This window comes from Zootermopsis nevadensis, unplaced genomic scaffold (assembly GCF_977971745.1).
Source record: "Zootermopsis nevadensis isolate Lab colony 2312 unplaced genomic scaffold, Znev_1.0 Znev_ptg000017l, whole genome shotgun sequence".
Lineage (NCBI taxonomy): Eukaryota > Metazoa > Arthropoda > Insecta > Blattodea > Termopsidae > Zootermopsis > Zootermopsis nevadensis.
Window position 1 is genome coordinate 10,300,637 of NW_028259149.1, and position 25,353 is coordinate 10,325,989.

Here is a 25,353-nt window from a genome sequence, read left to right on the forward strand (position 1 = left end):
AACTTGTGGGGAAAATATTTTTCAGGGAACTGTATCTTTTCATACCAAAAGCAGTTTAATTCATGTAATTAATGTATAATTCAAGAAAGTATTATACATGGAAAAATTCTGTTACAATAAGAGGTTCTGGCTTTTGGAGAAGTGGGAATGGGGTTAATGAAAGATGAAGATGGATGTCTTCTGGGTTACTGCACCGTGCAGTCTGATAGAAGTTTACCGACGTTTCAGAGGCCCTTGCTGCCTCCATCATCAGGGCGGTAAACTTCTACCACACTACATGGCACAGCAACCCAGAAGACATCCATCTTCAGACTGACCGATGTGAACACCTCAGATCCTACTTAGTGAAAGATGGTTGCACTATTGGTTTGAGTGAATTGGACCAGATTGTGTGGCACTAGCAGAAACAATATTTGTAAGAGAAGTAGTGCAACATACAGTTAAAACTGTGTTTTTTAAATATACTTGCAGAATGATCTACTATATTTCATAAGATCATAACTTTTCAGGTGTTAATTCATATATCGCATGGTTTTGAATTACTTTAAGTCCTGCAATAGATTTTGGTCAGTAGAGTCTTGCAACAGTTGATTTTCTTTCCCCTGTGAAGGATGAAGCAGTGGAAGGGGCTCTGAGGGAGATAGGGCTTCTGTAGTTCCAACTCAACTCAAGATTGTTCAAAACTTCAAGCAACTGGCCAACAAACATCTTGTGAAGTCTTCTTTAACTCATCATGACATCAGAACACTGCAAAAAATTGAAATTTCTACCAGTTCTGTTTTGATTTGTTCATTGTCCTTCAGTCTTCTGCTTTTCGTCTCTTTGTTTGGCTCTCATAAATTGAATAACCATGAAGTTAGCTTTATTTCTAAACATTTTAGTGCACATATTTTTAAAGAGAATTTTTTTAAACTGATGTACAGCATTTAAGGAGACTGACAACATGAACTTGGCCTGCAGGTCAGTGAAAGCTAATTTATCTACCTATGCTTTTGAAATGGAAGAGTTTTGAAATCTGCAGCAATAGAATTCATAATATGAAACTTTTCTAACAAAAATAACGTGTCCATATCTTTTAAATTAGCAATAATAATAATAATAAAGAATTAAGGAAAGTAATAAATTTAATGCCAGCCCATTATTAAATTTAAGGCAGTTTAAAGGAATTGGGGAAATTGTTGTTGTTTTTGGTTTTGTAACTGGACAGCAGTGGAAGTATTTGTGTATTAGAACAAGAGAGCATTGGATGTTACATGATGCAACCATAATTACATAAATTAATTTCATTTATTAGTAATGTATATCATTTGTACTTTTATTTCTTACCAGCACAGTTTAGCACTAGAGTCTTTATCATATGGTGTTCTTGCCTTATTTCTGCTGTGTATTTCCTCATTACAGAGGAGCAGAACAGCATATATATCATCACAATATTAAAATAAATCACTGGTCATACCATCAAGGAACTTAACACATTCCATTGCACCAGTTTTATTGTAGTAAGAATCAGGTAACCATTTTGATTTTGTGCCACCCCGCTTAAAAACAAGAATAGATGATGGCATACTCCAGTTTGGAGTGCACATATTTTCCAAATGCTTTCTTTGTTATTTATGCATACTTCATTATCCTTAATGTTTATTTACTGCATATAAAAGTATGTTGCATATAGATGCACTTTATTTTTTTCTTGAATTTTGTTTAATTTGTACCACATCAAAAGGGATTTTGAGTATGAGTTCTGGATCATAACAAAATCTGTATAGTATGCTGGTAGAATTTTATATCTGATTGCTTATTTTTGAGAAAAATAGTGAAGTTTAATTTCAGCTTCATGTTAGACTGATACAGACCAATTTATATTTAGCTAATAGCTTTTAGTTTAGACTTCCAATACCAAATTTAATCTATGTTAGTCATGTAGTTTCAGAGATGAAGTACATGGATGGGCAGGCACTGCCTCCCCATTATGCATTCATTTTTTGCAGTTCTTTCAAAGACTGCATAATTATTTAAAATTATCTTGTCTGTGAAATAACAATGATCCAATGCCTGTTACAGTCTCCACTGCTGGACAGTTAGATGACCTGTATTCAAGTCCTGTTAGCTATAAATTTTATAAAGTAGTGTATTTATTCATTTTGGTCTTAGTGTTGTAGGAAACTGTTCAGTGTATTTTGTGGACTACTTTTTACTGCAAAAGGGGTATTTTATTCTTAGACATTTACTGTGACTTTAATGACTGCCTGCTCTCTTCATTCCTTAAGTAATTTGTGTAACTCATAACTTTGTTTCTTTTTCAACAAATTCAAAGGATGCTGTTTCTTTTTATAGTAAAAATTGTTTATTAACCATATATGTAACACAAGAATTTCTCTGAATATAAAATATTTAAAGGATATGTAATAAACTTACATTGTGAACAAAAGAGTAAGCTAGGACCATGGGAATCTGTTGCTATTTTGCTGTTATTCACATGAAGTTTAAAGTAAGTAATGGAAGAAAGAACACACTCTAGTTAAGTTTTCAGGCAGGTCAATGTTTGAAAATTAATGTATGTTAAATACTTATTTTACTATGTTATCTTATTTCTAATATAATACAGTCACAGTTACAGCCCTATGAAAAATTTTCTGTCTTATATTACTTTGTGAAATTGTTTTTAAACTTTGTATTTTGAAGATTCTATGCACATGGTCAGTAATTGCTGTTCACATAAACACTGACATCTGCACAACTCCATATTTTATTGAGATTTACTGCTGTTATGGAGCTAACCCTTCAACTTTTGTAACCCCTTGATTACATAAAACCAAAAATCCTTTAGAACTTCTCTGTGTCAAAAAGCACAATGGATTTATTCCACATGAGGCCCATAAAGTTTCCTATTTAAATGTTTATAATAACTCTTGTCCCTCTAGCATCGTCGCAAAGCATGATATTTTTGCTGAAAGCTTGTCAGCAGACATTAATTTAAAAATTGAACAAATGTCTTGATCATATCTGATAGGTCTACTGTTCATATGATAGTTTATTTAAATTATTGTCTATTAAGTTATAATAACTTAAATTTTAATTTTCTAAACCATTTTGTTAAAGAAATGTAAACCTTGTTACATTGGATTAAATGAGACAGGAAAGTAAACCTAACATCACGAGAACCTCACAGAATTGTTGGATATCTCTTACTTGTACAGTCACAGATTGTTTAAAAAAATTAGGTTGTAAACAGATTGTCTATATTTCTGGTTCATGTGGATCCAACCCTGGCAGCTTCCTCACCTCATGTAACTGTACAAGTCATTGAGGATGTATTGATTTTGCACATATGAGAACAGGACTTTCTTGTATCTTCTTGTTTTCAGAATCAGTGACGAATAATGTCTTGTCTTATTCATGGTCAGGAAGGTTTAATGTCAGAGTGCTTTTGTCCCTTTTTTGTTTGAGGCTTCACCTAAATAAGGTCAGACAAAGACTGTTTTGACTTTTCAAATTTTGCATTTGTACCCTACTATGACAGCTTGTAGATAGTTATTGTAATTTAACAGAATTGATAGAAGATTGTGACATTTGTTTTCAGTTAAAGTTGATAGCAGCCTATATTTTTTTCTTCGTTAAAGTATACAGTGCCAAACTGCTCTCTACTAGCACACAAGGAAATGTAGACCTTTGTTAGATTTCAGCTTTCCACAGTAATAAAAGCATTTTCTTGTAAAGTTTTTGTGCAATACTTTTTAAAAATTTAAGCATAAAATATGTGAAAATGTTTCTACACATTGTTTTTCAGTTATATCAAACATAGGAAGTGTAATGTAAAATAAATTAATTTTTCCAGAAATCTGCTTATAAATGTGATGTTTATGTGTGTGTTTCAATTTAAAATATTCATATTGCTGGTAAAATGTTGATGTTGATTTAATAAAGCCCATTTTCTTGTTGACTTTTGGGTGATCATTCACTCTCATTGCAGAATTCTTCCTTGTGCCCATAATTTCCTAATAGACTATAGTCTAGGAAAGGGGATGAGAGAGGGAATTACAGGATAAAATGTTTTGTTGAACTAGGATTTGTTTCATAAGAGTGTAGATGTAATACATCATCATTCTCATTGCACTGAAATTGTGCTGGACATTGTGTGTTGTCTACAGTATATAGAGAAATTTGCCTAATGAGGAGCTTCATAATTTGTGCTCCTCAGCAAATGCCATGGTAATGAAATCAAGATCATGAAGGATGAGCTTTGTGGGGCATGGGAAAAATTAGAAGTGTGTTTATTATTTTAGTTGGAAAACGTGGAAAGAAGAGACCATTTGTGAAATATAAATGTAGAGAGGATAATATTAAGTGGATTGTAAAGAAATATATTGTGGATTTAACTGTCTTGGGATAGGGTACAGTGGTGGGTTATGAATACAGTGTTAAATTTTCAGGCTTCATAAAAGGGTGGAGATTTCTTGGCCAACTGAGTGACCATCAATTTTCCAATAAAGACTGCTCCATGGAAATAAATTATTATTTTCATGAAATGTGGATGCATAAGACATAGTGATATGCACATGTTTAGTGGCACCAAAATTCTTGTCAGTGCATGAGTGTAATAATATGAACAGTAAAATTATTAGCATGTACTGGTAATGCTTTGTAACTATTGCTGTAGTTTTGAAGGAAGATAGTAGCAGTGCCTTTAAGGCATATGGAGGCTTATTTAATTTGCATGGATAGGTGGATATAGAAAGTATTTATAAAATGGACCTTTACTAAATATTCAATAAAGCATATGAAATGGACTTTTATTAAATGTAATGATACATGTCTGTTGTGGATTGTGTTCTGGATTATGAAGCCTTATAGACTTGTACGTGGTTACTAATGTTTGATGGGAACACAATGCTTCAATCTTTGGGGTATAAAGTTGAAGGTGATATGTTCCTCCAAAACCACTTATAAGGCTACACAGTATTGTAAGCCATATAACCACAGACCACATGTTTATCACTCTGAAAACCTCAAATTTTATATGCATTGCTCTTGAATATATTCATAAATTGCTTTATATCCTTTCATACCATGTAGTTTAACATGGGAACTAATTCAGTACACCATCATACTTATTGCATATTTGTTGCCAAAATAGGCGGTGAGATGTGTTTTGGTGAAATAGTCCTCATATGTTCTTTGTATCATCATGCATTCTACCAGTCACTTGTGCATTGATTTCAGTTGGTTGCCCATTTAAAAAAAATATGAAGTACCCTGCATACAACGTTTTTGCCTATATCCCTTATTTTATAGTAATAAGTGAAGATGTAAACAAGTTAGTTTTAAAATACAAATTAATATTTGTTAGATATTGTCTATTGTGACTCCTGGAGCCTGTATATGTGAATCACATGGTGTAGTGTTTAAAGTTTCTTTACATTTAAACAGTTTTCAGGTGACATAAGTAAGTTGTGTTTATTAGTAAAGAGTAATGACAAGAAATTTTGTGACAAGTTCCAAATCTTGTGTTGTTTATATAATATAATACTTTGTAAACAGTTATGGTTTATAGTTATTTAGGATGGTTACACTTGTTCCTGTCTAAATATAGCATTGTGTTTGTACCTGTAGCATTATTCAATTAGATTTTTCATGTCTAACTGATACTACCGTATAGATTTAAGACAGTTCAGTTACTGGTGTACCAATTTTTTCCTCACTTCTCCTGTGTGAATCAGTTGAATACATTACATTTATTGTATACTTCATTCTACTATTTGGTATGTAAGTGTTCAGTGTGGTGGATTAGTATAGTTTTGTTGGTTGCTGTTGCTTGTGGTGGTTGTGTCATGTACATCTGAATGAGCTGGATTTCTTTTGAACTTGTAGTCCTTTACATTCCAGTTTTAACATCTTAATATTCCTGATCAATTTAATATATACCAAGCATGTGGAAAGAAAATATTTGGTAAACATAAGTATTTGTTTGCTCACTTTCACAGTGAAATAGAATTTCTGACAGTACCTTGTTTCCTTCAATGAATTTTTCAGTAAATACACCATTCCCAGGAAAGACCTGTCTGCCCTGTAGAGAGTCAAAGAAATGTGGAACCTCTGCTAGTTTTTACTTTTCATTCATAATGTAAAAATAGAGATTTGGATGGAAATTGCGTGAAATCTGGGATCCTAGTACATGCACTGTATTTATTATTTTTGTTTACTATACTTCCTGGGTATAGAAAGCTTGAGTGGAGTCCACTGTAAATTTGGTTCACTGCATGTTTTAATGCCTTGAGAACATTTAGGATTGCATCCATGTTGCTTGTTATTAATGCTAATCTTAGGTTGTGTTTAATCAGCACAAGTAACTAATACAAAATATTTCTCATGTGGCTTGTCTGACAGTCAGTATTAAAAGGCTCCATCTAACTAACTCCATAAAGCACAGTAATGTTTGAGAAGGTAATAGTACACTCGACTAGTCAGGAAGTCCCTGTATTTTATGAAACCTGATGGTTCATTACCACAGGAATGTTACATACAAGTTATTTTACTTATTTTAATCTTTAGTGTTTTGGGCATAAACTGGGTCACACAGTGCTTCTGAAAAATTTAGTTTGAAAGGGAAGATTTGGTGGTCAAGGAAATACCTCTATCACAATTAACTTGTAGGTCTGTAATTGTAATTGTTTTATTCAAAATATAAAACAAAATGAAATCCTAGATATGGTATTGCTACATAATTTCAGTATTTTAAGTGAATAAGAACTAGAATGCCCTTAATTTATTCTTCATATTTCATAATGGACGTCATCTTTATCATCATTCGCAGTTATTTAAATTTAAAAAAAAAAAAATTGAACTATTTTTTACTAATGGATATGCTATGATTTTGTCTGAAATTATGTTTACTCATTTGCATTTGCACCTATTTGCTAACTAAATTTTTAACTACTTGCAAAAGTAATGTGTGAAAAAATTTAATATTATAACCATTTTATGGCCAGCCGTACTGACTGTTGAGAAATTTTGCTGTTATCAACTACATACAAAATTTTGTTTAACATTTTTCTGTCAAGGTTAACTCCATATGCAGACAAAATTATTGGGTATCATCATTGTGAATTTCAGCATACTTATCTACTGATCAACTGTTCTGCATTTCTCAGATATTGGAGAAGAATGGTAGATTAGTACATCATATTTCAAGAAAGCCTGTGGATGTGGAAGTGAAACACAAAATTGTTAAAATGGATCTTATAGAAATAGGGCATTAAGGTGTGGACAAGGTTCAACTGGCTAAGGTGTAAGGGTACAGTGGCAGCCTCTTGTGAGCATGGCAATCAATCTTTGGGTTCTGTAGGAAGCAGGACATTTCTTGGCTAGCTGAGCAAGTACCAGATTCTCAAGGACTCTTCTCCATGGAGTTAGAAATATTATTCATTTGTTAGACTGATGTGTAAGAATTAGTGAATGTACTGTTAAATGTCAAGGTATTTCACATCACACTTGAATTAATTTATACACACACACAGGATTACTTACAGTATAATATTCAAAACACCTAATAAACAAACATATCATTAAGTCCTGTGATTCAAATAATATTGTCCTATATTATAAATTTTCTAGTGGAGATTACTAACATTTAATTAATTCTTCTTGGTTTACCAGCCGTGTCAGGTGGTTTAATGGAGAAAACACCAGCATTTCAAGAATCATCTTTGTCCTCAAGGTGCTGAAGTACTGAACTTCATTACCCTGAGGATGAGTAAGAATTTTAGTACCCTGAGGACGAGGATGAAGATGGTTCTTGAAACGTTGGTGTTTTCTCCATTAAACCACCCAACACGGCTGGTAGCCAGAGAAGGATTCATTATACTTAGTCAGTGTGAAAGCTTCAGATCATACAAAAATATAAATTAAAAGTATAATTAAATTGAGCTATTTTTATGTGTTAGGATTATGAGTCTATAAGAGTCTTCTCTTCATTATAGGAAGAAACACCTCAAGGGTTTTTTGAAGACCATGGGCTTGGTTAAACCTGATGGTGTGCAAACAGAATCCAGCTTTCTTCATCTGCTTCATGACAAAGGGCTTTGAATGAATATTCTGTGATGTACTCTGTAAGACAGCTCTTTGTATTTCTTTTAGAATTGTCTGTTTTGTTTTCAGCTTTCATTTGGGTGGGTGTGAACCTTATTGTAAACTCAGGTTTTCTGTACTTAACATAGAAGAAATACTGTCATGGAAACATTTAAATATATTTTCCATTTAGGAGACTGCTTTTAAACTCTTCATTCCTGGAAAGTATTAAAAGGAATAATTGTTATTAGAAATGCCATTTCTTTTACATATATTTAAAGTTTCAAATATTCCAAAATTAATAATCCACATTTTCTATACAATTAATGTGTGAAGATGGCTGTCTTCTGGGTTGTTGCACCATGTAGTATGGTAGATGTCCACCAACGTTTCAGAGGTCATACTGCCTCCGTCATCAGGGCGATGAATGAGCCATTAGAGCGGAAAGCACTGTAAACCTAGCACTTTCCGCTCGATCGGCTCATTCATTGCCCTGATGACAGAGGCAGTATGACCTCTGAAACGTTGGTGGACATCTACCATACTACATGGTGCAACAACATAGAAGACAGCAATCTTCATACTCACTGCTGTGAAAACCTCAAATCCTACAATTAATGTGTTTGAAGAGGCGTATCTGGGTTATGTAAATATACAATGACAGTTATGTATAGAGAAGTTTCTCTTTGTTGTTTATTGTTATACAGTAACTTAAGTAAACCTCACTAAAAAAGTTTACTCAGAATTCAAAAAGTATATATGTTTGGGATTTGGAAAGAATAAACAAGATGGAATTTTGGAGGGGTGGACACCTTGGTTATTGGAGTTTCCACTCTTGTGAACATGTTTCAAATATAGTGTAGAAACATTTCAGTATTTTATAAAATACGAAAATATGTTGCAGGAAAAGGCATTCCTCAATTTGTGCATTAATGAGCCTTAGGTTTGATATTAAAGAATCTTTCTTGTTATTGTTAAGTTTTATAGTGACAGTTTTTGTACATTGAAAAATAGGAAAGTTAATTTTGTCAACAAAGGTTAACAGCAACTTTTGATAATTTCTAAGGTATGATATTAATACATGTACAAGTAATACATCTTTATGAAATGTAGTTATCCACTTTGTGTTTTGACATGACTGTCATCGTCAAGCGAAGCCTTTATTTATCCAATCCAACATTGTCATCCATAATATGTAATCTTCTGTCTTTATCACAAAGTTGCTTGGCTTGTAACATTGTAAATCTGTATTGTTACGATGTCTGTGTCAATGTATGGACGTCCACTATAGTGGTCCACTCTTAAACTGATCTTCTTTTATGACAATGGGAGGCTTGTTTATAGAGCTGCTCTGCTTAACAATAAAGTCATCATGCCTGCAAATAAGAGATGTTAATGAGGAGACTATATTTATTGACAAAACTTTTGGATTGGATAAGTAAATCTTTTACTACAAGATGAGACTTTATGAAATGTGCAGTAAACAGTTGCATTCATTAAGTTAGTTATTGGACTGTATATGAATAGTGTTACTTTCTATAAAAATATTTTCTGATTCATGTTATAAATGGGGTGTGAACAGTTTTCACCAACTTTGTCAGCACCAGAACATTTTTCCATATGCCTTTTTCTTTCTTACAGTATTGTAATGTAAAAGTAAATATGAAGACTGATGACAAGATTAAGTAATATTTTTGCTTTGCAACCCTGAAAATAACATGGGAATTGTTAATTTTATTCTCTCTCTTCTTGACCCTTCTTTCACCTTACAGACATGTTGATACAATTATAAGTCTCTCCATAAACATTATTTTAATATATTTCAGCAACAGTAATGTGTTTATTTTGTATCTGCTGTAATGAATCTTGCTTTGATTTGAGTGGCTTCACATTTTTGACACTTACCATGATACCTAATACTCTAACTTCCTAATGGATTAAGTGTATTTCTTTAATGAACATTTGAAGATAAATTAACACTTTTGACGTAAATACATCTATATGGAAGGGTCAGTGTCATTCCGCAAAAAAGTGTAACGAAAAAGTGTAAGAAAAAAGTGTAAGATGGTTACCTAGGAAATATCAACAATTTGTAAATATGGACTGACAACAATGTTCAGCTTGCATGCATTGTTATGTTACCTAGGAAATGTCATCTGTTTACTCGGCATTGTTGTGTAAAAGATTACAATTCCCGTTAGTTGAAGCTGGTGCTCTAACGGTTCATAAGTCGCAGGATGGTACGTTTCAACAAATTGTATTCAACTACAACAAGAGTCTAGATCATCAGTTGGTGTACGTTGCCCTGTCTCGCGTAACATCGTTGGACGGTTTGTACATCACAAGCAGAAACAACGACTTCGTGTTTTATCATGCCAAGGGTACAAACAACCCAAAGGTAGAGGACTTGCGCACTGAGTTCAGGCAGTGAGAGCATTCATAAGGACTGCTGGTATTCGTGATCTAAAAATGACTACTCTAAACATACAGAGTTTAAAAACTCATGTGCAAGACATAGCAAAACTCCTTACTGTATAGACGTATTTACGTCAAATTCTCCGGAACCATGGTTCCACTGTAACTTTTTATTTGTCAGAGTATATTATCAGCTGTCTGAAATCTTTAATATTCATAACATGGGTTGTGAGTGTGTATATATAATGACATTTGTATGGGCATGTACTCGGTACTGCTGTAGCTTAGTATGTTTTGTTAAAGTATGAATATATGATGCCCTCAGTTCATTTCTGGAGGTGGCACATGGTTCTGTGACAAGTAATAAAGGAATGAAACTTGGGATAGACCATCAAATAACATCACACATTGTACAAATTTTGTGTATAATTAAAGTAACTGAGTAACTCACTCATTCACTCTATGGTGCAGGATATTCTTTGAAAAGTCACTTGTATACTTGGCTTGTCAAAGAATAGCCCACTATCTGTATGGAACCTGAAGATTCATCACCGTGTTCATAAAAGCCCACCACCAGACTCTGTTCTCAGCTGCATCTAGTTCGCTCCATCAATTCTTAAAAGTAACTGAGTAAGTGAAATTAAATTACAACAGAATGGTCTATGCAGTTTTCTGAACTGGACACAGTTTCATATTGTATGTATTTTGTCTTGCAGAATGATTTTGAAATGATCCCTTCTAAAGTAATTTTACTCCAGTGTAACAGATAATACTGTGAAACATTAAGAAGTCACAATTACGATTCTGTTTTCAGAATCAACAAATTGTGTTTGAGAAAATTCTATGGCTCTCTCCGCCATATTTGAATAAATTTTAAAAATTTGCAAAATTCAAGTTTTAGAAGATATGCATTTCTGTTGTATGACTGCTTAGATAGATTGAGAGTTAAGTGATGTTTTAGCCTGTGTCATGAGGCTGCGATGTGCAAATTACAAAGGTGAGGTAAACATTTACAGATAAGGTAAAATTGTCCCTAGTATGTATTAAGTACCACACCAAAATAACATGGGTGTATGGCAGTGTAGCTCCACTTTTTCTGAAGCTCAGCATAAAATGGAGGTGAGTTCTTATAACCTACCACTAAATTCATGAACTTATCACTGTGTGCTATCAGAGAAACCAAGCAGTGAAGCAGGAAACTAGTTTTGCCCATTGTTTTTGTGTGGGTGTAAAATTTATTCTCACTCTAAAGAGAGATGATTGTGAGGGGAATCAGTGTTGAGAAGAATGTTGCCAGAAAACCAGATGGGAAAAGATCTGGTTCAATAGAAGGACTATTTAAGAAAATATTAACAACTTTAGAAGCTGAAGACTTCACTTTGTGGAATTAGATGACACTTTATGCTATCCATGTATGGAAGTTTAAATAAAACACGTGCTACGCCTCATATTTAAACTTACACCCATCCTCATGAATCGTACAGATTCATGAATCATCGACATATTCGGTTTATATAGTTGGTATTAACTTCAGTAGTCTGTTCCACAGCATGCCGACACGGGCACAGACGCAGATTATTCCCAGCATTGCCATAGTTTACCCTGCTTTGCTATAGTCACGGAGTACGTGGTACCCGATATATCTATATACCATGGACGTGATCACAGATTGTATTGACATCTGCCGCGAAGCCGTGTAAAGTTTGTGGGAAGGTCGCCATTTTATGTGCTTTGAGAGAAGAAAGTGAGGTAAAATTGTTTGTATATATTACTTTAAATGCATTATTATATATTTGACCATATTTCATTTCAAACGTTGTTTAAAATTTTGTCCCATATCTATATTTTTTACAGCTTATCAAATATGAGTTCTAATGGATCTAACGATGCACAAGTAGCAAGAATAGATTCGTTGTTTGGATCGCAAGGAAACACGAGAAATTTTACTTCATTGCTGAATCCTAGCTACTTGCAGGCGTCCAATGGTAAAGAATCACATAAGAGGGAGACCGATGGTAAGTGTTTCTATATGGTTATTAAGCGGCGTGATGAAGTTTTGTTGAGGGGTTCAATTAGTATAGAAATTCAGTTTGTGGCCAGAAATCGTAGTTTAATGTTGAATATTTGGTCCAAAGTATTTTTTTTAAAAAAAGGTATTATTGGTTGTGCTTTACGTCCTGTTTGCGAAGTTAGGATATATAGGGAGAATATTTGCTGTGCTAGGGCACACTGCAATACTTAACACATTTTCAGCTGTCTTCCCAAAGCAGTAAGCAGCTGTGATTGTGAGAGTGCAGAAACATCGTCCAGTGAAGTTTTTTTTACCTACATTGGTTTTAGGATTTATCTTACTGCTATTTTACATTCATCTGTCATTGGCCTAATTGTATAAGAGACATAAGGTTGATCAGGTGATTCTGAAAATGTTCCCCATTAGCTGACATGCATTTCCCACTCTTAAACAGAATCTGAGTCACACATTGTAGTTGTTTTCTGGATGTATAGAACACTACAAAGGGATCAGTTTCCCAGAGTTGCCCTTCCTTCTGCGGATTGATTCAGTAGACTTTGGTTTTTAAATATTCTCACTGACTGAAGATATAAGTTACTGAAATTGAAGATGCCAGTTACAGAAATTTAACGTAGCTATTGAATCATGGTTTCATTGAGTGATTTTGTGATGCCATACTTAATGTTAATTTTGTATTGTTTTGTGCAAAGTATTTAAGAGACTTATCAGTTGAATGTTCGAGTTGAGTTCAATGTGGTTGTGATTGCTGGATAGTGAAATTGTGAAAAACTTTTGGCTATATTTTATTGATCAATAAACTCCCCCACAATTTTTTTTTACTCTTTTCCCATCCCTGGTGTTTTCCTAATCACCAACTGTTTCTCATGAAATTCCATCATTCCAACATAATTTCAGCTGAAAGGGAGGAGAGAAAGGCCAAGAGAAGAAGATCACGATGGGGTGGTGATGAAAAAGAAAAAACATTTATTCCTGGTATGCCCACTGTCTTGCCAACTAACCTGAGTAAAGAACAAGAAGAAGCATACTTAGGTAAGGCTGATATATTTATTTATTTTTGTTAGTAATTTATTGTACACTTGTTTTCACGTTGGAGCAGGCTGTTGTGTATTTCATGTTCATATGTATGGCATAATCCAGAGTATACAGTCTTTCTTTCAGTGATTCATGTCTAGTTTTGTTCAAGTTCAGTTAATATTTTTTTTAGAAACATTGAAGTAATTATGTATTTTGAAGTGTATAACTGTATTAATGTTGCCAGAATATTATAGGTTGGAGTGTGTGGTGTAGTCACTAAGATAGGTTTTTTATTGCCATTTCAGCGTATGCATGTGACAGTATTTATATCTTCGATTATTGTAATTTTATGTGTGTTTTGTTAATTATGTTTTGCTGCCAGGACTGGCCAATAATCTGTTGCTGTTTTGAAATTATTGTGATATGAGACCTTGAAGTCTTGCCTGAATTTGACCACTCCTGGCTTTATTTTCTGTTTTAAGATATATTAATATATTCATGGAGATTTCAGGATTTTGTGACAATGATGAAGTTGTTTTGTTTGCTTCTGAAGGTCTGTTATGTTTCCTGTGTAAAGTGAGCTTATGTACATCATTTTTATAACAAAACGCATCTCGTGTTTCCATGATTGGTATCTAATTGTTGGGCTTTGTGCCCCTTTCTAACCCATTATATTTCAGTTCAGCTGCAGATAGAAGAGATCAGCAGAAAGCTGCGCACTGGTGAATTAGGGATTCCACTTAATCCAGAAGAAAGGTGTGCTTCAATGCCAAACAAAACCAATAACCACTTGTGTTCAGCTTAGCAACATCCATCCAGCCCCTCCTTCACAAGGATTGGGTCTTCACTTCATGGTTACATTCTCTCATGGGCTTTGTATTGGTTTGGAAAGTTTACTAAATCATTTCTTTTAGTAAGAGATGAATTCCAGGTTGGGTGACTTCAGGTTGAAACAGCTGATTAATATTTTTATTTCATGGCATTAAAAATGTAATCAGATCCTTTGACACCTGAAGTTTTATGTGGTTTGAATTGCAGGACAATTATAATGCAACAAACATAGAACATTTTACATCATTTTCTGAAAGCATTTTGATGGTGATGAATGTAATCATTCACTTGTGACTTTCCATGTGTAGTTTGATTCATATATGGTAAACCCTTGATTTAACAACCTAATAGGAAGGAAGGGTTGTCCATTGATACCAATTGTCTGTTAAATTGCAGTTTTTACAATGTCAGTAATGTATCCTTTGACTGTAATTTTTATTAGGAACACCATTAAACAGATTAGTAATATGAACTGGGCATTTAAAATGTCATGGGGTTTATTAAAAAATTACAGTGTAAAGAGGATTATTTGCAAAAAATCCAGTAGTCATTGGCAGACATTTTCGGATTTAATGAACATTTCGTTTAAACCAGAAAATGTCCACTAATTCCTTGTGTAATAAAAGGCAGGACCAGATGGTATCTATTATTCTGAAAGCCATTAAATCTGTTAAATAGAGGGTTTACTGTCTTACCGTATGATCTTGGATGCAAGAACTCGCTTGTGTCAGGCATTGAGCATGGGGCTCTATTAGCATTCTCTGCTTATATAAATTGTTTGCACCTGTTTCTTTTTCTGCGTAATTTTTTGTTTTTTAATGCACTGCTTTTTCCTTCCTTTAAAATTGTGTTTGATATAATGGGATGGATCTGTGTGATGGCCAAATAAAGATGCGTTTTATTCACGTTTTCTTAACGTGTTGGTTGGGTGCTTTCTACATATATATCTAAGAAAGTGATGTGGCAATAATAATTGCATTTGGAAACTTCTATCTGTAATATGCCTGTGATCTCATTTTTCGTAATAGTTTGTAAATTAATCAAATCCCTTGGATAATGCTTCCATATCTTTGTTGTGATAATACAGTGTCCATATTCCTTACAAAACTTTGTGTGGTGGCTTTGAACTTTAAAATTTATAATTTTTCATGACTACTTCTTTGGTTTACTGCAAATATGAATGTTTTCATCATTGACTATGGCAGTTCTATTTTGGTTTTTGCAAAGTCAGTGTAAAATGTCTTGTCTTGTTTTTTTTTTGTTTTTTTTTTTACCAAATATTTCATCTGTTGGGGCTGGCACTGATGCAGTTAATAATAGGTGCTTTAAAAAATGCATGCCACAATTGCATCTGATATACTTTGTCACCCCCCCAAAATTTGTTGTGGTTATGGAAATATCTAAGAAGTTGGTGTTTCATACACTGTCGTCTTTATTTCAGTCCAGATAAAAACGTTTTTGTTTAAGTGACCTCTACTTTTCTGTGAAATTCTAAGTGTATGTTTTTTGTGTTTGCATATCTTGGTAGATTTTACAGTTTTATAAAGTACTGCCTGTTTTGTTTGGGTCTGAAATAGTTTTTGATAGGAAGAAATTTTTCCCAAGTCCTGCAGTTCAGACTACTTACGAAATATAAACAATTTGAACATAAAACACAGTTTCATTATCACGTGTATTTCTTATTCTTCAGTTCCTGAAAATCTTAAATATTGAACTCTTTGTTAGAAGCTTCCAATATGTCATCTTTATGTATTACATCAGTTGTCATAAAAATATTACCATTTTATCACCTGGAGCATCATCACCATGTACATGAAATATTAAAGCATTCAAAGTTAATTTTAATTTGGTGTGGGACAATTCTCTTACAGCTTTCAAAACTAATATTATTAAAAAAACTTATGTTCCAGGTATATAACAAACTTTTATTCTTAAACATTTTTATTCCTTTAGCAGATATTACTATTATGAATGGTCATCTAAATTGTTTTAATTAAATCTTCTTCCCTTTACACTAAAATACAGGACTTTAGTATGGGCACCAGAAACTTCATCAGCATAATTAATTTGTAACAGCTGCAGGTTTTGCAGTGCTAACATTTAGTCTGCTTTCAAAATGCATGCTGTTTACACATGCAGAACCAGTGTAGGATGTAAGTCGTGATTATGATTCATTAGATGCTTTCTGAAATAATTCTTTGTTTGATGTCTATCATGGCATTGTAGTTCTTTTTTGTGTGTAAGTTGGCATTTTGAGTTTAAAGGAACTTGGAATCAAATCTCAAATCTTATGCAGTGTAATTGAAAAAAATGCATTGTGAGGTATCATGGTTGATTAAGATGAAATATCAGACATGACACAACTCTGGAAAAAACGTGTTTGGGCACTTAAAAAAAGGGCCTTTAGAAACATGCTGGATTATTTCTGCAACAGGAGGTTGTAGAGTATTTCTGTCTGTCATTACTTAATTCTGGTAAGTGTAGTAGCCTTTCCCAGAACTTGATATTGACTAACTTTGCCAAATCTTTTATCCTCTCAGTAAAGTACCTTTATTAAACATGTTTACTTTATATTATCAGAATTGTTGTTTTTTAATGCCACAGATACCTTTTGTATTTTCTTAACACTGTGTGTCATGTTTCTAATGTTTATGCTAAGTATTGTGGTCTTCTGATGCCATGTAGTCTTTCAAGTGGTTACAATTGTTGCAGAGATACATATATTGCCCCCATTTTCAGGGGGGAGAAGTTGGTTGTAGTACCTCCCTCTAAAACTTTGATATGTGCCTACAAACTACAAGGCATCACTCCCCATAACACCATACAGGCAACTCTCGGTTTACAAACATTCGCTATAACGAATGTCACAATTCATTCAGAAATGTTTAAAGTTGCCAATAGATAGAGTTCCTTATAAAATGAAATGCCAAACGTATAGTAAAGATTTAAATAAATAAAATTTTAAAAAGTGTATTTATTACAATAATTATCAGAAAATTATTGTATGATAATTATACTGAAATGTTCTTGGTTAATAAACCTAATATAGCCAGTAAAAAAAACATGCCACGCCACGTGGAATGTTTTCTCGCATAATGCACACATACATCATAACAAAACGTATTGTATAGACCATTCGATGTTTAGTACATGGTTTAAATGCTTTAAAATGACTGCTGATGTGTACGATACGTATTGTAGAAGCTCAGGAATGCAAGATACACACGAACAAAAACGTATAACGAACGTCTTGGAACGGAACTCGTTCGTAAACCGAGAATTGCCCGTATTACACATTTTTACTGCTGTGCAAAACTAAAATGTTTTATTGCTTGTAGTTCTCATGCCAGTTTCCTATAAATGTAGAAATTTACACTTTCCTCATTTCATACAATAGACATTTATAATGAGACTTCACAGCATTTTATATAACAGACATTCATGCAGTTAAACATCTGGATAATAGGTAAAAATTGCCCCCAGACAGCAAATAATTAAGTTTGTTTTATGTTACTGTCTATACTGCAGGAATTTTAATTAAATGTATTCAGTAATACTGAAGCAGCATATTTATCTTACAATTTACACTGTATTATAAAAAATACATTTATTTTAGTTTCAAAACTGCAGGAATTGAACATGGCATCTACATAGTGTGTGTGGCTTTTTGGAGCAACACAGTGACTGTGTAGTGTGGCAATAATTTAATATTTGTAATTCAGGTCATGACAACATATTTAGGTTTATTAATTGCAGTTATAGGTGATGGCTTGGTTATGTCTTTGGATTGCATAGTTGTGACGTGTTGTTTATCTAGAATTTTGCTTTTTTTCATGGGTGTAAGGTCTTTAAAACTTCTTATTAAACCAAAGAGGTATTTTATATTAACTGCCAAATCATAACTTGTTACACAATGTACAATGCCTGTCTTGACAGCACATGCCACATGAAAAGAAGAATGCCAGGTATCTCCAATTCTCATTTTCCCACAGGTGACCATTTAGTAAAGGAATGGAAATTGAAGTCTTTGTCAAATATCACTTTGTTGTGTAGAATGGCAATCATTAATTTGATAAAACTAACAGATTTAAAAGCTGAAAATGAAAATAATTTATTGAGAATGATTGGTCAAAGATGAGATCAAGGAATTAAAAAAAATATTTTAGATTAACTTCAGTTGTCAATAATCCATGTTGCAATTCACGCCAAACAACTTTATTGGTAGACAGATTTCTGTGTTACTCTTTCACTTCTGCATGTCCGGTCACTGCAGAAGTGTGTGACATTTTAGTTCTGTGTAGACACATTTATCCCTATCACTCCCACATGGCAGGTTGCTAATGGAAATGTGTGAACACTTCATTTCACTTTCCTTCATTTTGCTCAGTCACATCAGAAACTGCATGGAATATAAATACTCTTAGACGATCAAATGAAACAGTAGTTGGCAGCTGTTGAATAATTGGATACTTTACATTTGATAGTGGTCAACAGTGGTAATACTGTGTTGCCAGTGGGGTGAAGCTGACTCAAAAGTAGCAGTTTGTAAAAATAATTAACGACTAGCCACATTGTCGAACATATATTGATAGGCCTGTGGAGAGTGATCAGAAGTGCTTATTATATTGAAAATAACAAAGAGCGCCTATTGTTACAAACCTAAATATTCCTTGTTTTAACAACATTACATTGACAGTGCCTAAGAAATGTGTTTATAAAGGTGCGCTTCTCTTTCTAGGCTGTACTTGTACTGCACTTCTGGTCTCCCCTTTACGGAAGAGGTGTAGGATTGTTGCATGTTTTTGGTGGTATTACATGCTGAGATTTTTTTATGCAGCTTTAGTTTCATTGTGTTGCCCAGTGACATTCATCTGTTTGTTTTGTTCATTGAAGTCTGTAGACATTCGTAATCAGTGTGGCATCAGTTTTGGTTAAAAACCAACTTATTTTGACAGTTACCATCACCAAACACTTCAAATTATTTGTAGGTTCTGTTGATGTTTTCCTTATTTCATACACTGCATTTTCATTGCTTCCATTTGAATTTTTGCCTTGTAATGTTTTATATGATGATTACTATTGTTACCCAAAATCTTACATGTAAGGATTGAGTCTTACTGCAGTTTCATAAGTAACATTGGCATTTAGTTGCTGGGAGTTTTATACTGTACGTTTTAAATAATCATTCTTTATTCTAGAACTACAGCTGATACTACATGAGTTCGAGTATATTATATTTTTCTTTTACAGTACTTTAAAATAAATCAGTAAGTGTATTAGAAAACTGCATTGCCTTTTTTGGCAGGCATTTTATTGTACCTATGGATGTGTTACTTATGAAATTAACTAGATTAGACAATGAGTTAAGAAGAGTGAAAGGTATTTTATATAAACATTTCTTTCCATACCTGTAATCATGTCTGTTCAGTATTAGTAACAGCATTAAGAACATAATGGGATGCTGGATGTGTAAACTTTGACAAATTCACAATATAAAACAGTTTTGTTCTTCCACATACTAGAAGTTTATATAAATGTTTAAACAGTTTTAATAAGATTAAAAGAGTTACTCCAGTTCAGAATATCCACAATTTTGAAGTTCATTCTGTGCACTTTTGCAGTCGTCACTGGCGTTTATTTCAGATACGGATCTGTTGTTGATAGAGCCATGATTTCTTCATGAACACTTTGTTTCATATATTTCATTATTTTGCATAATTGCACAAGACACTGATTTGCAGTTTCAACCTTACAGCCCTTTCATTTTTAAATGTTGTGCTATGTAAATGGCATGATACAGTGTATGGAACATAATGTCTCGTTTTATGACAAATTGTTCTGGATTGCTTCACTATTTTCAACAAAATTTGGGGCTTAAAATAATCACCTGCTTTCCTGAAGCAAATCACTTTTGTGAGCTGGTGAGGAGAAATTCAGACTTCTCGTTTTCATAAACATATTTGTTTCAGTTTTTTTTATCGATGTTAGTATGTTGGCAGTAATATTCAACCATTCTCTTAATGTCATCTGTAGTGTGTTGCTGTATAAAGGAAAGTAAGGGTCTTACATTGTTTGTTTAGAGATAAATGAGCAGATTCCAGTACTTTTAAAAGAAGTTGCTGGATTTATAATGCTGTATTTATATTGATTGTTTTCATATGGAGAGAACTTCTCAGATGTCCCAACAAAAATATATAAGAACATGTGAATTTCTTTCATTGTTGAGACAGTAAAGAGTTAATAATGTTGCCATTTTGTTTTTCAAAGGCTTTGGGTCTGGAATGAGATTTTAGTTTGGCAAGTAGGGCTTTGCATAATTTTTCAAGGAGCTATAATTGCGTCTACAATTTTATTTCTGCATAACACAAACTGAAGCATTTATAATTAGAACAACATTCTTACATGTTGTGTCTTCTAATTAAATGATGGCATGTATCTCAGGTCTCCATCTCCAGAGCCAATCTACAGCAGTGATGGGAAGCGTTTGAACACCCGTGAGTATCGTACTCGGAAACGTCTCGAGGAGGAACGTCATCATCTTATCCAGCAGATGCTTAGTCTGAACCCAGACTTCAAGCCTCCTGCAGACTACAAGTATGTTTGTTTATATCACTACAGCCGGCTAACCATGTACAGGTATGCCTGAACAGACGTGCCTCTCAGGTATACCTGTACGTGTGTAGCTGGCTTTATATAGGCTTGAGGTTTTCATTTTGCTTCACAGAATTTACTAACATTTGATTGTTTGCAGGCCACCCATCATTCGAGTCAGTGATAAAGTAATGATTCCTCAGGATGACCATCCCGATATCAATTTTGTTGGTTTGTTGATTGGACCTCGTGGAAATACACTAAAATGTAAGTTTCCTTCATTATCATGCATTACAGAAATGTGATGGTAGAGATGTCTTTTGTCCTATCAGTGTTAATTAACACAACTGTGTGTCCACCAGCATTAACGCAATAAGTGCAGTAGTTCATCTTATAACATAGAAATCTTCTAAACCCACTTCTCTAATTTGGAATGTAGGGGTATTTCATGTATGTTGTCACACAACATGTAGTAACACAAGACTTTTAGTAATGGTTAAATTGTTGCAGTAGGTCTTTTTAGACAGTTTGCATTGTTGACATGTTGATTTCAGCAATGGAGAGAGATACTGGAGCTAAAATAATTATTCGTGGGAAAGGATCAGTGAAGGAGGGGAAAGTTGGACGCAAGGATGGTCAACCACTTCCTGGAGAAGATGAGCCTTTACATGCATATGTGACTGCCAATAATCCTGAAGCTGTCAAGAAAGCAGTTGATAGAGTAAGAAATGAAAATTCTGTATTGTGTATTATGCACCCTTTGTGCAAAATGGATGAAATAAATGCTTGGGTGTATATGTCCATATATTTCACCTTCTGAATGTTATATTGTGATGACATTTGGTATAAGGGGGCTGTCGGTACCAAACGGTTAGCTTCTTCTTGGACAAGCTTATTTTACATTGAACTTGATTTTCTTAGAAATAGCTTGATTCATGAAAGATTCATGATATAAACTATGAGTTACACAAGATTACAGCTTCAAACATTTATTTCCGATAACTGCTGATATTTTCGAAACAGGCATGTGAAATTTGGTGTAAAGGTACATCATAAACACGTGCATAAATTCTTTGATATGTTTGAAGATGGCAGTCTTCTGGGTTGTAGGGCTGTGTAGTCTGGTAGAACTACATCCCAGAAGATGGACATCTTTATACTCTGCTGTGAGAACCTGAAATCCTGCTTTGATATGGTGTTTGCATGTTAACAATTACAAATATTGTGACAGTGTGAAACCTTTAGGTTTTATTTCACAAATTTATTATAATTGAATTGTCTCGTAGTCAGAATTATAGAATTATACACAGAATTATGATGTAGTATGATCTTTAATTTATAAGTTTTGTTTGTCTTGTAAAAGGGATTGAAAATTTTGAAGAAAGGTGGGCATCCCAGATCACTTTGTTTAAAACAAGTTATGTTCTTTCAGATCAAAGAGATTATTCGCCAAGGCGTTGAGGTTCCTGAAGGCCAGAATGATTTACGTCGGATGCAACTAAGGGAATTAGCACTATTGAATGGAACTTTGAGAGAAAATGAAGGACCTCGGTGTTCAAATTGTGGAGCGTCTGACCATAAATCCTGGATGGTATGCTATTACACGTGTTTACTTCTGTACTTACAAGGTAATGTATTGTTTGATCTTAATAAAACCATTTGACTGTTTCAGTGCCCTGACAAGCCAAATGTGACAAACAACATTGTATGTTCAAGCTGTGGGGGAGCTGGGCATATTGCCAGGGATTGTCGACAGAAAAGACCAGGTGCAGGGGGGCCTAATGCTGCTGGTGACAAGAACAAAATTGATGAAGAGGTATTATGAATTAATTGGTGTTTTAGTGTTGGTCCTGCTAATACCGTGCAACCTCAGTTTAATGAGAATTTATCAAATTCAAACAATTTCGTTCTAATAGTTACTTATAATGTCCAAAAACAGTTGAAATTCATAATATTTTCACTCCACAGTTTCTTTGCATACAACAAAGATGTTACTTTCAATAGCAGTACTGAGCAGGCCTTGTCAACTAACGTCATCTTCCTTCCATTGACAATGTAAATAACATACTATCGAGGTCTGAGTTCAGTAACATTATGTAAAATCATTAGATAAAACAGATTTCATTGTCCTTGTATTTGCCATTGGTCAGATTTTAATTTGGCATTATCTGTTTGTTTTTCTAGTACCTGTCTCTTATGGCAGAACTGGGTGAGGGTCCTCCTCCCAACAGAGACAATGATCGTGATTCTGGGCAGAACAGGTTTGGACGTCGCTCAGGTTCAAGTGGAAACATGGGCTTGTTTGATCGTCAGATGGCTCCACGTGCCATCATGGCTCCTCCACCAAGACTCGAGCATAACATGATGCCTACCCCACCACAGTTGATCCCAAATACTTTGCCACCTCCTCCATGGAGTCCTGTGATGCCTCCAGCAAACAAACCTCCAGGATCAGACATGATTCCAAACATGAATCATCCCCCTCCACCTTCAGCTCCTTCATTAGCTATGCCCCCACCATGGCAGACACCAAGTATTCCTCCTCCTAATTTGCTACAAGCACCACCTCCACCACCACCAACCAGCCAGCCACCACCTGTGACAACTTCACAAGCAGCAATCCCACCACTGTTGCCATGGCTGCAGACGCAGACCCAACCACCGCCACCTGGATCACAACCAACTCCCCAGCAACCACAGCAGCCGCAACCAGCACAGCAGCAACAGCAGGGGCAGCAGCAAACCCCACATGCAACTCTTCCACCCCCGGGTCTGCCACCATGGCAGCAGCCTCCACCCCCCTTATCAGCCACGGCACCAGGCCCAGTACCACCACCCAATAGGGCCCCTCCACCCAATATGTTCCCTTGGCATCAGAACTTCATAGGAGTGCCTCCTCCACAGCCAGTCCAGCCTCCACCACCCCCTGGGCACAATGGACAGGGTGTTGATATCAATGCGTTGGCAGGGTTGCCAAGTCTACTTGCAGCTCCACCCCCACCCCCACCCAGTTAATCCCTGACATATTGTAACTTTTCATTTTTATGATTCACAAATATTGTCTGTGTAGATAGTTTAAATCGTGTGGTTATAAATTTTAGGACATAAATAAATTCTGGTCCCATTGCAGCCATTTTCAGTCAGGTATTCTTGTATTGAATTGTCATGCAGTAAGTAGATAAATATAGTGTAATTTGCAGTTAACAGATACTGCATTGATCTTATGAACTGTATTCTCAGAATCATATAAAAATTAAGTTAATTTTCTAGGGTTCAGGTGTGGGGATTCTTTTATAGATATATAAATGTGCTGTAGTAACACGGTTTTGGGTTTGAAATTTCTGTAAAGGAATTCTTGATGGTGTGTTTCATGATCTTATCTGCAGTAGTTCATGTAAGAATAGAATGAGCATAGATGTTGCTGTATTTGCACACTATTGTCCCTCTTAGATAATGGTTACACCCCAATTTTATGGCACAGTAGTACCATTGTGTAGAGTATGCCATTTGGATTGATGCAGAATGGACGGAGCTGTTTGTGACGAGACATGGCATATGTATGCAGTAGTTCATATAACCAATGAATGGAAGCTTCCACTGTTTGTCATGTTCAGAAGTGTTAAAGAACGAGAAAATCTTACATAATTTTGGTGACAAAACCCATTGGAGAGCAGGTATTTGGAATATGAAGGAAATGAAAAGTAATATATTTATCCAAAAAAACATTCCTGCCCCCAATATATGTGCAAAATTTTTAAGCAAGTAAACTTATATTATCTGAATTAAACATGCTAAATCTGAACATTATAATGTTTTTTTTTCAAAACCCACCCTAGAAGTCTACCCAAGTATGTGAATGATGTTGCCAGTTCTACTGCAGCATCTCGTATATTCACACGGTACATTTTGCTGCCCAAATCAAAGGCTTAAATATGCTGCACATCCAGTTTTCTGATGCAGAAGTGTTTGAAAGAAAATGTGGGTAGTGTTTGGTTAAGTATGGTATTACAAAGAATCTGTGGAGTTGGGCTCTGAGGATGAGGTGTGGATAGAGCTGGTTCTAGATTATGCCTACCTTTGGTATTAGCCGTGTTGAACCTTCAGGTTCTACTACCAGAGTTGTAGGAGTTTAGTTATATCAGTAGTTAACTTTATCATTTATGCTAATTAAATCTAAACTGCTTGGGCTATAATAGACTAGTCAGCAGCAAAACTAACTGGATGTTGTAAATTCAGTTTCTGGTAGGAACAGTGTTTTTCTTTGCCACTTGGTCCCAGATGGTTATTGCCCCCCACCACCACCATCATCATCATGGGTACTGTGTAAAGATGAAGCATGAAACTGCTCACTTACCTTCATCTGTTGTTTAGGCCATGCTTTGAGTTTTACCTGAACATACTTTATG

The 25,353-nt window shown here is 34.6% G+C and overlaps 2 protein-coding genes and 1 long non-coding RNA gene across 6 annotated transcripts in view; 2 read left to right on the forward strand and 1 right to left on the reverse strand.

Moving 5' to 3' along the window:
• AP-1sigma (AP-1 complex subunit sigma-2) overlaps positions 1–10,929 on the forward strand; it is a 28,045-nt gene extending 17,116 nt beyond the window's left edge. For 2 of the 3 annotated variants that reach the window (XM_022072701.2, XM_022072703.2), the window contains exon 5: positions 611–3,940. In XM_022072701.2, the coding sequence (XP_021928393.1) occupies positions 611–655 (45 nt within the window). In that variant the 3' untranslated portion in view covers positions 656–3,940. Of the gene's footprint in view, positions 1–610; positions 3,941–7,976 lie in introns of those variants that run through there. The other variant, XM_022072702.2, reaches the window with a different exon arrangement.
• On the reverse strand, positions 8,955–12,094 carry LOC147873659 (uncharacterized). The gene is made up of 2 exons (XR_015535493.1): positions 11,941–12,094; positions 8,955–9,440 (listed from the first exon to the last, which is right to left on the reverse strand). It is a non-coding gene; the product is annotated as an uncharacterized LOC147873659 (long non-coding RNA).
• On the forward strand, positions 10,230–24,749 carry LOC110834000 (uncharacterized). 2 transcript variants are annotated; one of them, XM_087350388.1, is made up of 10 exons: positions 10,230–10,304; positions 12,334–12,494; positions 13,406–13,540; positions 14,206–14,281; positions 20,798–20,950; positions 21,108–21,214; positions 21,502–21,668; positions 22,380–22,538; positions 22,620–22,763; positions 23,132–24,749. In XM_087350388.1, the coding sequence occupies exons 2-10, from the start codon at positions 12,344–12,346 to the stop codon at positions 23,960–23,962; spliced, it is 1,923 nt and encodes a 640-aa protein (XP_087206514.1). In that variant the 5' UTR covers positions 10,230–10,304; positions 12,334–12,343; the 3' UTR covers positions 23,963–24,749. The 2 variants fall into 2 exon arrangements, with proteins under 2 accessions (XP_087206514.1, XP_021928378.1); XM_022072686.2 differs by lacking the exon at positions 10,230–10,304 and adding an exon at positions 12,089–12,228.
• The last annotated feature ends 604 nt before the right edge of the window (positions 24,750–25,353 follow it).